Consider the following 15,375-nt stretch of genomic DNA (forward strand, 5'->3'; position numbering starts at 1 on the left):
TGTGGAATGTGATCAGAGTCTGTAAGTAAGTCGATAACATCATAATGCATTAAGCAAAGTACAAGAAACCTCTAAATCCCATCAAGACTATTCTCTGTAAGAGTCGCTAATGTGGATCAGGAGGTTTTATTGAAGTTACATATGAGCTTCCCTGTGAGAGGGGTTGAATTTCACTAGCAGAGTAAAAGGTCATACTTCCCTCTGTTCAAATTTGGAAATTTGAGCCAACATCACTGGGTTGCAAGTGCCCCATTAGCAGATCCCAGTGAAGAGAGCTCTTGTGGGGACCTGTGCAGGTATCTTGGGGCGGTCCTGAGGACTCAGCTTATGAACAGACAGTTCTGAGTCTGCTTCCTTCCCCAGCACCTCTTGCCACGGCGGACGGGCTCTGTCGGGGCGTTCAGGGCTGCTTTACCCGGTCAGCCCGGGCAGGGGGAGGCCAGGGAGCAGAGCGAGCAAGATGTGGGTAAGGACACGGATGGAGCAGCACACATTGCAGGAGACTTGGCTTTACCACTCACGAGCTGTGTGATGTTTGAGAAGAAGCTCGACAAGGATCAAAACAGCTGTCAAGGATTTCCATTATTCACAGAGCCCTTATTATATGCCAGGCCCTTGCTAAGTGGTTTTCAGACTCTTCCATTCAGATCTGCGCATAGCACTGCGATGACCTCTGCATTTTCCAGGAGAGGCACTCCCTGATCACGAAGTGACAAGGCTGAACTCTCCAGATCCTCTGTCTGCAAAATCCCTACACTGCCCACTGACCTGGGAGGCCTCCCTAATGTCTCCGATCCTGGAGGACTCCCGTGATGATACTCAAAAGAAATTCCGTCACTCAAAACTTGTGGCCTTTGACAAAGTCTCTCATAGGCTTTCCCTTTCATGCCCTTCCTTAAATCATAATGCGAAGGGAGAAGGAAGGTTTGGGTTTTTTGTGCTGTGTTTGCTAAAGCAGGAGGAAGAAGATCGCTTGAGGCAGGATGTGCCCTCCTTGCTCTGACTCCTAGAAAGCCGAACTGGGAGCTCTCAGCTAAACAGATGTTTTTGGATTAGTCACATGGTTCCCACAGTTGCAAATGGTTAAAACATCTCCTGTGCTATCCCTCTCCAACTTCAGAGTCCCACTTTGTGAATACGTGCATTCCGTACCAAAGTGGCCCGAGGTGGGTTATTTTCACCTTGGAGAAACCGTGGTTTCCTCCCTGTTTCATGCCTCCCTCCTTCATACTCCTGTGCTTTGTGCCTTCTCACAGCTTTGGCATCCAGCACGACGGGAAAGAAAACGATTGTGAGCCTGTGGGCAGGCACCCATACATCATGTCCCGCCAGCTCCAGTACAATCCCACCCCTCTGACGTGGTCCAAGTGCAGCAAGGAGTACATCACCCGCTTCTTGGAGTAAGTGACGGCGCGTCAGGACAGCCTTGCTTGGCTTTCTTTACACCGGAAGGAAGTCCGTTGGAGTTTTTACCTGGGGCCTGGAAAAGTCTTAGCTCCTCTCACAGATCATCGAATCAGGGCGGCATCAGAAGGGGGGATTTCACTTCTGATTCCGGCCCTGAGCTGTAGGTGGGTCATGCCTTCCAGCAGCAGCCGGGTGAACGTGCCAGCCCCTCGCTGGCCCCTGTAGGGGGGCTCTTGACGATCAGAGTGTGTAAGTCCCCGGGCACTGGAGGGAACGGGCAGGGTCTGTGACAAGTGGTCACTGAAAAGCCCCTGATGATTTTATTTTACTCTCCCGCTTGTATTTCCGGGCTCACAGCTGAAGTAATAGTGTGGGGTATGATTTAATTTCCTTTTAGGCCATTCCCGTCTTGGGCCTAGAGGGTTCTGTGGCTTATGGAAATGAAGTTGTCTTGAAGGACAAAGAGTAAACCACAGGGATGGAAGTTTCTGTTGAATAAAAGACTAAAGACGAAGGAAATCATAAGCAACTGTTCTCCTTTCTGATAACTTGCTTTCAGCCGGGGCTGGGGGTTTTGTCTCGATGACATCCCCCAAAAGAAAGGCTTGAAGTCCAAGGTCATTGCTCCTGGAGTGATCTACGATGTTCACCATCAATGCCAGCTGCAGTATGGCCCCAATGCCACCTTCTGCCAGGAAGTAGAAGTAAGTGTTGGGTATCTTGGTGCCACTGGTGCGTGTGCACTGGGCTTGGGATCTCCAGCATGCTGAAGGAAGGGCCAGGGAAATACTTGGTAATCCCAAGAGCCAGACACAAAAGTGGAAATGTTCTATTCGTGGCAAGGTGTTTGTAAGGCAGAAGGTGTGAAGTTGGAGTCATTTAGATTCCTTGACCCTGCCTCGTTGGTATTCTGTGGAGACAGCAATCCTTTGCAAGTGGGTGCTGGTGAGAAACATTTTATAGTGATTTTCAGGAATCGCAGTGATTCACACGTGTAGACTCCATGGGAGCCTGAAGTTGCTCCCTTTCCTGAATTTCCCGTTTGGTTGTAGAGAACCCCCAGATCCCAAGGTAGGAATAAGATTCATCCCTATTCATTTTGCTCCTTAATTTTCAATATCCAATTTTTTAAAAAGAGTTTATCTATTTATTTATTTGAGTGAGATTGAGAGAGAGAGAGAAAGTGGGGGGAGGAGCAGAGGAAGCAGGATAAGCAGACTCTGTGTTGAGCACGGAGCCCGAGCTCGGAGCCCGATGCGGAGCTCAGTTCCACCCCTCCGAGATCACGGCCCGAGCCGAAGTCAAGGATCAGATGCCTCACCTACTGAGCCACCCAGGCGCCCCTCAATATCCACATGTTACGTCAAGCCCTGACATTTAACCTCCCAAAGAGTTTGCGGTTTTGCCCTGTCGTCTTCATTCCCACTACTGTCTTGATCCAGTCTCTCATTTTCTCTCCTTGCGATTGTCACTACTTCCCACTAGTCTCTCTCCATTCAAATTGTTGCTCAGGTTATTTCAACACAGATCACAAACAACACAGATCTAACCATGCCTCTGCTCGGCTCTCAGGGTCCACCGACCACAGGATAAAGTCCCAACTCCTCTGTGTGGCATTCCTTTGTGACCTGAATCTGGCCTATTCTCTGAATGCATCCCTTTCAGGGTGAGGGGGCCTGTGTTAACACAGACACGGGCGAGGTGAGACTCGTTGAGCCCCTCCCAGGCTCAGAGCTGTATACCGAGATAAGCCCTAAGAAAGGAACAGGGTAAGTTCTCGGACCTTGAGGAGCCTGTGCTCTGGTGGAGGAGCCAGACAGAACAATTTCAGTACAGTGAGATCAGTACACAAAAGACTCGTAGAAAGACCTGTTGAGGAGGAAGTAAGCAACGGTGCTTAAACACAATGAGCAAGACTTCATAGAGAAGGTAAAGGTGGTGCAAAAGCCCTCACCCCTCGCTCCTAACTGGTTCCCAAGTTATGCCAAGTCTACCTCCTGAATATCTCTAAAATCCACCTGGTCCTAGGTAACTGCAAATGTTCTCTGATTTCTCTCCTTTCCTGCAGTTTGACTACCTCTCTCAACTCTGACCCGTCCCCCAAAATGCAGCCAAAGTGACCTTTGTAAATGGAAACTGGATTGTGTTCCTCTCCAATTAAAATATTTTAGTCTCCCCATTCCCAATAATAAAGTTTAAATTCTCTAAAATGGCTTAAAAGAGGCCTCAAGATTCATCCCATCTCTTGTTCTCTGGCCTTATCTCTTAAAATATGCTTATTTTAATCCTCCATTCTGTAACCCACAATTCTAATTGCATGTGTGTTGGTCTTTATCACTAATCTTCCATATCTTGGGACCTCACCTTCATATCTTTTGTCCCTTTATATTTCTGCATTTTGTGTAATCTATTTATCTTTTGACTCCCCAGGTCTCTCTTCAGATACATGACTCCTCTTTTGAAGTTGTCTGTTGACTTTTTAATCTCATTTATGGTTGTTGTAGTTTTTGTTTTATTATTTTTTTTTTTTTTACTTAAGACACTTTATTTGGTTATTTTTCTAAATTTTCTCTTATGGTTTCTTGTGTCGAATTCAGACTTTCCATATGGTCTTTTATTTTTTATTTATATTTGAGGCATTTGTTGTGCATTTTATGTTGAATAATTCTGATGTGCAAAGTCTGTGTTGATCTGTTTCTCCTATTTGGGATTTTTCCTAGGTCTCTTTTATCACAGATTATTTCTTTGTCTTGATTTTTGTTTTTCTCATGAGCTCTTTGTTGTGAAACTTCCTATCAGGTTATTCTTTAAGGCTTAGATGGCTGGCACATTCTTCCTGAGAGAATTTGGGGTAGTTAAAACACATTATTGGTTGGATGTAGTTTGACTACAAGAGTTGTGTGAGGGCCAATGTGGGTACAGACTCTCAGGGGTAACATTTACCATGCCTTCTAGAGTTAAAATCAAAACAGAGAAGTTTCCCAGCTATGTCCCCAGGTTTCTCTCAGTTCGCCCCTTCATACAAGGGCTGGTCCTTTGGGGTTACGGTCTTTATGAGGTTCCCAATCCAACTTTCCATGCTATGCAGGCCCAGGTCATTGTCTCCAGTACTCAGGTGACCATTAAAACTAAAGTCTAAGTGACCAGGTTTGTATCTCTATATCTCCAACATTTTTGGTAAATTTTTAGCCTCTGAGGATTTCTCTTACTTTTTTGCCAACTCAGGAATGCATTTAAAATATTTTTATCCACAATTTTAGATGTTTTACAAGGGTAAAGATTTTTCCAGGAGTATCCTGTGGTTTACTGGAAACAGACCACTCTGGCTATCTCTGGTCAGTTACTGTTTCATGCTCTGTGTTTATCCACGTACTGAACAACCTCAATCCTGAAGGTGCTGTGGGTTCTCCACCACCTCCAGAGCTCTGTCTGCTCTGTCCATCCCTCCTATTCACCATTTGGAGCTCAGCTTAAACATCATTTCACATTCAATTCTGTGTTTAATAGACTTTATTAGATGATATTACAGTTGCTTTCTACTTGTCTATGTCCTCCCCTACTTTATGTAAGCTCTATGAGGGAACTTTGATTCCTGACATTCATCAGGGCCTGGCACATAGATAAGTTGAAAATAGAACCAAGACTTGAGATAAACGAAGACTTCAGATTCCTGCATATTGCATCCAAGATAACCTAATCCCTTTCAGTACAAAAACAAAACAAAACAAAACAAAACTAAACTAAAATACCAGAGAATATAACATCAGCCTTCTTTTTTTTTAATCTTGAAATAGTTTACAACAACAACAACAAAAATGTTGGAAATATAGTACAGAGAGCTTTTGTGCACCCTTTACCTAGAACATCATTCTTTATAAATGCGTAATGAACTTACAAGAAAAATTTTTCAAAAATGGGGGGGTGGGAGAACTAAAGAAGGGAGTGCTAAGCAGGTGAGGTTGCCTCAGAGAAAGCCAGAGGGCCTTGATTTTAACATCCAGTGGCAACAGATGATGACATATACCCCTGGAGCAGGGTAGGAAGTTGGAAGTGAGACCCTTACAGGAAGCTGCAGGCCCTGAGGAGTTGTGGCTCAGTGAGAGGCGGGCTAGAAGAACTCACCAGCAACAAAGGTAGATGGCAGAGAAGCATATTTTATTTCAGCTTGGGTTTTCGGGGGGGGATGCCGGCTGATAACTTTCTCACTAGAAAATACTTGACCACAGGTCAGCCTCATACTGGTTTAGATTTCAAATTCATACTCTCATAGGGTCGTAATGGAGGATAGTCGGAAAAAAGGCAGGCGGGGCAAGGGACGCCATCCTGTTATTCCACACACCCTGAAAGGAACCCTCCACCCTTTCCCACGTGAACAACTACCTGAGAGGTAGATGACCGCGTGGACAAAAACCTGATTGGGTGACAGGTGCGTGGAGGGTTAATCAGATGAAGACAGCCTGCCAACAATCTCATAAAAAGCCCTAGATTTAAACGCCAAAAGGGCAGCCCTCTCGGGTCCCCTCCCTCTTCAGGAGCTTTGTATTATCCCCAGTAAACTTTGCTTTGCTGCGCACCACTCTTCGTCTGGTCTACCTGTTCATTCTTTGAAGTGGCATAACCAAGAACTGCAGGCACCAAAGGAAAAGAAATCCTGAAACAGAGAACCATCATGCCAAAAAAATTTAAGATAAACCTATTTCTGACCTGGTAAAACCATGGGCAGTGTGGTAGAAACAAAGATTAAAAACCTGCCCTGGAGAAACCAACGCTCAGCTAAAGATGCACAAAAATCTCCAAAAGCAAAAACTTCTGATTAGATGAATTCACCATTTGGCTTCTAATTCAAAATTTAAAACAATCTATGGCTAAGTGAAGAGAGATAATAAACCCTCAATGACTTTGGGTAAGTGAATATTTTAGGTAAGGATAATAAAATGAATGCATAAAAGAAGAGTTACATATGAGAAAAAGAAAAATACACTAGAAGGTATTTGTAAGGTAGATATGAAAAATAGTTACAGCCTCTAGAAATGAAAAATACAGCCATTGATTTTAAATTCAGTGTTTGGATTAAACAGCAGACTTGACACAGTTGAAGAGAAAATCAATCAGCTGGAATTTAGAGCTGAGAAAATTACTTCCCATCTAACCTGAGTATTTCTCAGAGTTATGATGGAGAGCCTGGTCTTTTCCTGATAGAAATCCAGACTTTTTCAACTTTTATATACAAGAAATTGAGTGTTAAAAAAATATGAAAGTGAAGTTGAGATGTGAAGGACAGAATGGGAGGGCTCAACACCAACAGTTAAGAGTTCCAGAAGGAGAGAATAGTGGTAATCAGAGAGAGGCAAAATTTAGACCGATCAAGACTGAGCATTTTCTAAAATTGTGTAAAATATGAAATCTTATTTTAAAAAACATTGACTCTACAGCATAGTTAAATAGAATGATGGGTGATGGGTGGATAGAAGAAAGACTAAAAGGTGGATGCTAGCCGTGGAGCCATTTCTGATGATAAGTAAGAGTCTTGTCAACCTTCCCTTGTTCCTGCTATAGGAGAAGAAGCAACAGGGAGGACCTGTTTCTCTCCCTGGCAGATAAAACAAGCTGGCTACTCTGAGTCATAAGTAAATAAGTTTAGGCTGTCTAAGGGAACAGTTTCCGTTTCCTTCAGTGAGCAGGCTCAAGTTATAACCACCCAACTGTCTGTAATCAGATTCCTTCATGCATAGTTTGCACTGGCCTTTGATGGCTACTGTCACCAGTTACCCTGCCTGAGGTCAGTGATACTGCGTCACCCATGTAGAAGTGAGTCTCAACTCCTAGGAAACGTGTTTTATCTCCTGTTTTCTTATTGTTTAGTAGACCATACCACTGCGTATGAATGATGACACAGTCCAAATTAAGTTTGGATCGAGAGTTTTCGAATGATTGCTTTTTATCACTCTTGCTCGCTAACAACAGCATTATTCTGAGTCTGTGGATGACTGAGTGTGTATTTCACCATCACTGTACAAATGCTTTTGTGCAAGTTTTGAAAATCCAAAGCAGTACAGTTTCCCATTTGTTTCCCAGAATGTCTGCCAGACCCTGTGGTGCTCAGTGAAAGGCTTTTGTCGCTCTAAGCTGGACGCTGCTGCAGATGGGACACGATGTGGTGAGAAGAAGGTGACATGTCAGGCTGAGGAAGGAAGGTGGGAGGGTGGTGGCCACAGGGTTCTTGGGAGGAACGGAGAGGGCCCTGGAGAGCAGCTGTCTGGGTGAATGGAGGTCACACAGTCGGACTAGCCAGGGAAAAGGATTCTATTTCTGTGACGCCTTTTGAGCCTTCACTGGAAACAGTGAAGGAGAGAGGGCTGAGGCCCAGGCCCACACTTCACTTGCAAAACATCCGTCCCATCTTTCCTTGATGAACGTCTGCAGAATTTATGGTCAATAACATCTGCTGAGCTTATCATCACCCTTCATTTTGACTTCTTCCCCACTCCGTGTTAAAAACTGAAAAGGCAAGCCAGTGGCTTCTGCCTTCCAAAGATGCTGGACTTGGGCCACTTGTTATCTTCATTCTCATCATCTGATCTGACTGCATTTCCTGAAATTCTGCCCATTTAACTGAGGGGGAAAGCCAGATACTCAAGAATTCAGATGATAGAAATCCTGTAGACCACTTGAGAGCAGGGTCATGTGTGCTGCTCACCAAGGCCAGTTGTGTTTGTTGTGAGCCGAAGATTTAGACATTTAATGGATATCTTTATCCAGCTTGAGGGAGGCACGATCAATCACCGTGATTATAGAACTTGGTCACAATACACAGTGACCAGAAATAATGAGGAAAAGGAGGCCAAGCAGAGAAAACATGTCCAAATCCTCAAACAACCAAGTTGCATTTTCTTTTTTTTCTTTTTTGTACGTTCGCCCTCCTAAACTGACAGTTGTGGAAGGATGGCGTGGAAGAGAGAGGATGGAGTTTTTTCTGAGCCACAGCTAGAATTGGAACCAATGGATACAGTTGCAGGGAAGCAAAAATTGTTCTTGATATTAGAACTTCAACTAGTGTTTTTGGGCAATGAGCAGACTTTTTGCAAGAGGATGAGATATCCGCTGTGGACGTTAGATACCCACAGAGGCTATGGAGAAGTGTTATCTCAGTGTCAGTCTGCAAAATGTCTGTTTTGGTTTGCAGTGAGATAAGAAGCTTCAGCAGAAAGTAAATCAATCATATTACAGAACAACTGTGTTACTAAGCAGACTGAGCCGATGTGCGTGTCGTGCGTCACAGCGAGACTTGCTCAGTGAAGGAGTGGTGTGTGGTTTACCTTCCGGCATGCCATCAGCCAGCCGCACTTTGAGTAACACTCCCAAATTGGCTGACTGAAACAAGGCAGCCTAAAGTTCCCTTCGGTTCCTGACATTTCTGATTCTAAAACCCAAGACTCTTGGGGGACATTCTTTTTGTGAGACCTTCTTTATTTTCCATTTGCTGTGTGACCATAGGAAGCCTGTTTGCTCCGGGAGAATTGGGTTTAGACTTCTAGGGTTCTTGACTCAGCTTGCTCTGGGAACATTCATGACCTATGTGTCTCCTGCCTCTTTTCTCTCTAGTGGTGTATGGCTGGCAAGTGTATCACTGTGGGGAAGAAACCGGAGAGCATTCCTGGGGGCTGGGGCCGCTGGTCACCCTGGTCCCACTGTTCCAGGACCTGTGGGGCCGGAGCCCAGAGTGCAGAGAGGCTGTGCAACAATCCTGAGTAAGTCTGGCCAAAGCTATTTCCCTTCCTTCCATGAGCGTCGGAGACCAGGCTTAGATAACATGAAGCCAGTGAGCCAAAGCCTCCTAGGAGAAATCCAGTGGATTCCTAAAGACAAACAGGAACCAGAAAATTCTTAAAAACATGGTTCTGTTTTGTTTTGTTTTGGTGTGGCACTGGATGCTTACTAGAACTTGGATAAGTAAGCTGATTCCATCATTTGGAGAAATAAGCACATTTTCAAGGCTATAATCTATGTGAAACGTCTTAGGAGACTATGCAGTGAAATCCTTCTAGATAACATAATTCTGTCAGTGAGAGATCATTTATGCTCAATTTTGCTAATAAGTCTGTAGCTTTCTTTCAATCATAATGAACATTTAATTTTATAAAAATAATTTTCCCCCTTAACTAATAAAATAGTATATTTTTGAGGATAATTATTTTGAATGTTTTAAATAAGGATTTTATGAACCTTCAGCTTCCATATTAGCCATATTAAAGGTTCCATAGAAGTTATTTCACAAAATGGCTTTCAGTTTATTAATCAAAGTGCTTAAGTTTTTCATTATTTTGAATTTGTATAATGATACTATATATGAATTAAATTTAAATTCCCTTTTTTCCAAATATATGTGACATTCTTTTTTTTTTAAAGATTTTATCTATTTGAGAGAGTGAGAAAGAGTGAGAGAGAGCATGAGCAGAGGGAGAGGGAGAGGCAGAGGGAGAGGGAGAGGCAGACTCCCCACTGAGTAGGGAGCCTGATGTGGGGCTCAAACCCAGGACCCCACAATCATGACCTGAGCCGAAGGCAGATGCTTGACTGACTGAGCCACCCAGGTGCCCCCCAAATATATATGACATTCTTAACTTCATTATTTCCTGGTATACAAGTTCCCAAGTAAAATTTTTAAGAAGTGTATATGTGATGTCTCTGGTAAGTAGAAAATACGTTATACTTCTCTTGTCTAGATTTTCATTAGTCTGCACTGAAGAGTAAGAGTCACTTTTTTTTAAAGACAAATGATAAATTAATTACAATCTCCTCAGTATCTCAGTTCCAAATATTACTTTTCCATTTTATTAATAAATATATTACTATATGTGTATATGTGTGCATGTGTATATATATACACACACATATATACACACTGTATATATTTAATAAAAATATATAATAGATTTTTCCTAAGGATTAAGTTAACATATGTTTAAAGAGTTTAACACAATACCTACTACATTAAATTGTCAATAAAAGGTAGGAATTATAGTAGTTACTATGATATCTTTTCTCATTTACCACACATATAAGTGTACCTTTGAGGAATTTGGATGAAATTGTTCTAAAATCTTACTCTTTGATAAAAGTTTTTTGCTTTTGTTTAAGGGACAAGATTTCTGTGACTTCAAAAATTAGAAACCAGGGATTTCTTATTTTTTACAGAAAATCTTCATTTTATGGGTTATTTCAATATTATTTCCATTTTAGACATCAGGAAATGTAGGCAATGTACTCTGGGACCTATTGTCAGTGCTCTGTGTTCAGCCACGACTGTCTACAACCTCTTGGGAGGATGGTCAGGGATCTGTGGTGGTCCGAAAGGGACATCTTTAATGAGGAACTGTAGGATGAACCTCTAACTTGGCCTCATGGGGAAAAAGGTTCTCATGCCATCTTAGATACCGCAGTTTGTCATAGACTCTCCTCAGGTGAGTGACCATGTCTGATCTCAGCAGCTGGTTTGCTTAAGTGTATTGAAAACTGACAATGGAAACATAGGCACAGATTCAGTTGTGTGATTCGGGTTATAGATTCAGGCCAGTGCATGATCAGCTTACATTGAGACTCTATCCTTGATGTTGGTCAGGTGTCTAGTGAGAAGCCACCAAGGCTTGTAAAAGGCTTTCAGCGATGTTTGTTGGATGGCAATGAACTGGAGAAGTGCCGAGTCATAGAGTGCCGCTCTATCATCGTGAATAGAAAACCAATCTAACCTCAGATATCATGGACAGTTCTTACTACCTTCTACATGGAGTCAGTGAAGATGAACTGCCTTGGTCAAAGCTTTTTTATGTTCTTCAAGAAACAGGGGGCTACTCAAGCCACATTAAGAAAGGTGGGGAGGGAAGTACAGAAAATCTTATGGGCATTCAAAGAGAGCAGAGTACAGCAGAACCTCACCAGAAGTACAACTGCAACCAGAATTGAACCCGAATGCCAAGGTTGGAGGTCTCTGTCCCCCTAGATTGCATGGTCAGGCAATATAACACAGTGGATGAGGGCTCGGGCTATGCATTAAAGCAGATAAAGGTTTAAATCTTAGCTTTCCCAGTATCAGCTGGGCACTTTGGGAAGATGTCCTACTTCCCCATGCCTTTAGAATATGATTTCATTGAGCCTGCTCACCTGGCATGCTTTCTGCCTTTGCACTAAGAAGCCACTTCCATCCATCCTTTAAGGCCATTCTCCAGGAGAGCTCTTCTGTGAGTTCTTTCCAATCAGCCTGACTTCCACTGTTCTCTCCCTTCTTCAAACTCACATTGTACTTACAGTCAGAGATACATAATTGCTCTTAAATTTTCTCTTATTTATTATACAGATGATTTTTTTTTTCTCTTCAACAAGATTGTAAGCTTCTAGAAGACACAGGGCATGGGTTGACCTTTTTTCAAACTCTGTCCTTCCTGGAAGTGATTGTTGAGCACATTGTATAAATACTTATTGACTGTTATTTATAATAATCCAACAATGCTGTCATTTACTGAGCTCTTACCCTACGTTAGCTACTCTACTAAAGCCTTATGTGCATTGTCTCATTCAGTCCTCCCCTCTTGTGAAATAAGAACTATTATGCTCATTTCACAAATGAAAAAATTTGTGGCCCAGAGAAATAAGATAACTTGTTCAAAATCATCTAACTAATAATACAAAGTAAAGCAGAATTCAAACTCCAAGCTATTTGACCCCATTACGCTGCACTGAAAAAGCACACACAATTCCTGATTTCAGATGCACTGAGGTGGAGACAAGAAAGCATACGTAGATTGCCTGGAGCTTTCTTAAAAGACAGAGTTCCTCCTCTTCTGTGACAGCAGTTCTGCTATATTTCCTTCTCCCTTTTAGAGTGAATAATTGATCCTGATAGGAAGGTTGTTATTGCCTTGGCGTGTATTGCGAAGGAAATAAAATGTTGAGAAGGATTGTTCTAAAATAAGATTAACTTACTTATTCATTGAATATTTATTAAGAGCCTTCTGTACTCGAACTATGACTTAGAGACCATAGATGACATAGAGCTTGGATTGATCATCAGTGAGCTATGTTTTGGAATGATAAGTAGAGAAAGCGCATACAGTAGGTACAATCAGGTGTTGTTGAAAAGGAGAAAGAGTTTATTTCTGGCAGAAATCCAGGAAGAGTTCATGATGGAGATAGAGCATTATTCAGTCCTGAAAACATTGGTAGCATGTAGACAGAGACTTACGAGGGAGGAAATCTATTCAGAGGTATGGAAGAGAAATTGTAAATAAATCAGCTTGTATCACTGGAAACGTATGCAAATGAAGGGGAGGGTGGGAAGTTGCTGTTAGGATGAATTAAGTCAGGATCATGAAGGCCTTGAATGTTAAGCTGAAGAGGCTGCACTTGGTTCTGTGGTCATTGGGTGCCATGAAAGGTTTTTAAACAAGAAGCTAAAGTAATTAAGGTAATCATAAACATTAACCAGATGTGTGTACAGTAGATTGAATGAGGGCAAAGATGGGCAGAGGGGAGACAGGAAGAGGGACAAGGATTAGACTAGTTTGGTGATTGTGGGAACGAAGAGCAGAAACAAATACAAAGACATGACTGATGATCAACTGCTAATGGACAGTGGGGTCAAAGGAAGACAAAAGATGGAGGCTTCTGCAATCTGACCACTTTTAACTTGCTAAACAGGAATTAGAGAAGGAGTGGATTTTGGAGGGAAACGTATATTTTGAGTTTGAGAGGCCAGGAGGATATACAGGTAGAAAAGATACACACGCTGTTTCAAATTAGGCAACTATAGACCTGGAACTGAATGGTCGTGGGCAACAGCAACAGCCAAAAAATGTATGAAATTGGAAGAATTTAGGTAAAAGGTGAGTTTCGAGGGTAGAGCAGGGCATGGTTTGTCAAAGAACAGGCATGAGCAGATGCCAAGGGATGTTGAAGGAAAAATGGTAGCCTCTAAGGAAACGAAATGAACAGCTTGTCTGTTTCCTGCGTAGACCAAAGTTTGGCGGGAAATACTGCACGGGGGAAAGGAAGCGCTATCGCTTGTGCAACGTCCACCCCTGCCGTCTGGACGCGCCCACTTTCCGGCAGATGCAGTGCAGTGAGTTTGACACCGTTCCCTACAAGAACGAATTCTACCACTGGTTTCCAGTTTTTAATCCAGGTAAGGAGCTGTGACAGTATATTCCAGATGTTGGGCCACAGCCATGATGAGAGTGCATTCCTATGTCAGGGCATCTGGGATGCCCTGCAAAATTCCACAGAGAGAGAATTGCACCAGGAGGAGTTTTATATTTAAAAAGTGGGAACGCTGGCCTGGTTAGGTTGATCAGGACGTGTTGAAGTCTGAATATATCCAACTCGGTACTGAGTTCTGTGGGAATAAAAGAGAAGTTTATCAAACATGGCGGCTTACTTCAGAACAGCAGAGGTGCAGCTAAGCAATCAGTGGGGCAAGCAGGAATTCAGTACTGGATTGCTGATGAAAGTGCTCCTTGATCAGTGTGTGAACTGACTAATTTTGGCTGGAATTCAGAGAAGGTCATTGTAGGTTTGGAGTCATTTCACAGAAGACTGCTAAGGAAGTGTTGATGATTGTTAAGCATGAGAGGTCTTTCTACTGGAAGAAAGAAAAGGGAAGGCATTCAAAATAGAATCAGTCATTCCAGCTGACAGGAGAAAAGAACAAGGAAAAACAGAATGGTAGGAATGCTTTCATCAAAAATAAATGAGAGCCAGCTCTGGGCCAGAAATCAATATTTTGTATGTACAGGTCAATGTAAGAGGTGTAAAGAATAAAATCAAGCGTCTAAAGGATGCACATCAGGGGAAGGGGACAGAACGAAACAGCAGCTTTGACAATGCTTCCCCCGTATAAGTACCGGTTAACACCTTCTCTCCTGAAACTGAAGAAGGATCATTAACCATTAGTACAGATTAGCATCCAAAAATATCTGTGCGATGTGTTATTATTCAAGTGGAGGGTGAAAGCGAAAAGATTGTCCTGAGCTAATGAGATTTGAGTCAAGGGAGTGGAGAATAAGCAAAATTTTCATTAATTTTTTTTATGTTTCTGAAATTTCAGTGTGATAGAATACAAGAGGAATTGTGTGAATGAGAATTCCATATTTGGACTGTTTAAAAAATGATATAGTCAACTGCTTTTGAAACAAAGACTGAATATTGCCATTTTGGGTCTCTGAAATACGCCGATGGCTTTTGGTTGTCATGGGTAACGTTTGCCCTTTGCCCCCACACTGTTGAGCATCATTCATGCTCTAGGGGAGTGAGTCATTTGGTTATTGGGGGAAATTCAGCTTCCTGACCCAGGCATTTGAACACAGCAGAACTCATGTATATACTCATGTGAACACACACACGTACACACATACACGTGAGTGTGCACACTCTCACATATACATAACCATAATGATGAAAGGTACATCCAGTTAGTACTATCTATATTTATATTTTGGACATTCTCCTTTTCATTGGAACTGTTTGGGACAGTAATACTATAGACCCCGAATGAGGAACCTTCCAGAACTAAGATAGTGTAGCTGCCCTAGGATTGTGACAGGGGCTTAGTTTGGGGTCCGCCTTCTGCCTGATGCAGGGTGGGGTTTGAGCTCAACTCTGTCGGCTCCTGTAGCTGGACCTAGAATAAAAAGATCTGATTTGACTTGGCTTTTCATTTATTTACAAAGCGTTTGTCGTATGCCTACAAATTGCATAGCAGAGCGATAGGTACCGAAGAAATGAGTCATAGAAGTGGATGTAAATTTCACTCACTTTGGGGGGATTGTTTTGCATCTGTCACTGATATTGAGGCTGTGTAAACCACAGGAGGGAATTCTGCTGAGTGCCATCTGCTGAACTCACTATCCACCTGGGCTCTAAGCCTTCCTCCTCCGTCCTGGTTGGTGGCTTTCTTGCAGGCTCCGGGGCCATTACTGA

At 42.7% G+C, this 15,375-nt stretch overlaps 1 protein-coding gene across 7 annotated transcripts in view; it reads left to right on the top strand.

Moving 5' to 3' along the window:
- Positions 1-15,375, top strand: part of ADAMTS12 (ADAM metallopeptidase with thrombospondin type 1 motif 12) — a 310,364-nt gene that overhangs the window by 203,642 nt on the left and 91,347 nt on the right. For 6 of the 7 annotated variants that reach the window (XM_034657042.1, XM_034657036.1, XM_034657041.1 and 3 more), the window contains exons 8-12: positions 1,257-1,400; positions 1,967-2,111; positions 7,483-7,575; positions 9,010-9,155; positions 13,413-13,582. In XM_034657042.1, the coding sequence (XP_034512933.1) occupies positions 1,257-1,400; positions 1,967-2,111; positions 7,483-7,575; positions 9,010-9,155; positions 13,413-13,582 (698 nt within the window). The remainder of the gene's footprint in view (positions 1-1,256; positions 1,401-1,966; positions 2,112-7,482; positions 7,576-9,009; positions 9,156-13,412; positions 13,583-15,375) is intronic. The other variant, XM_034657038.1, reaches the window with a different exon arrangement.

This window comes from Ailuropoda melanoleuca, chromosome 3, assembly GCF_002007445.2.
Source record: "Ailuropoda melanoleuca isolate Jingjing chromosome 3, ASM200744v2, whole genome shotgun sequence".
Taxonomy (NCBI): Eukaryota; Metazoa; Chordata; class Mammalia; order Carnivora; family Ursidae; genus Ailuropoda; species Ailuropoda melanoleuca.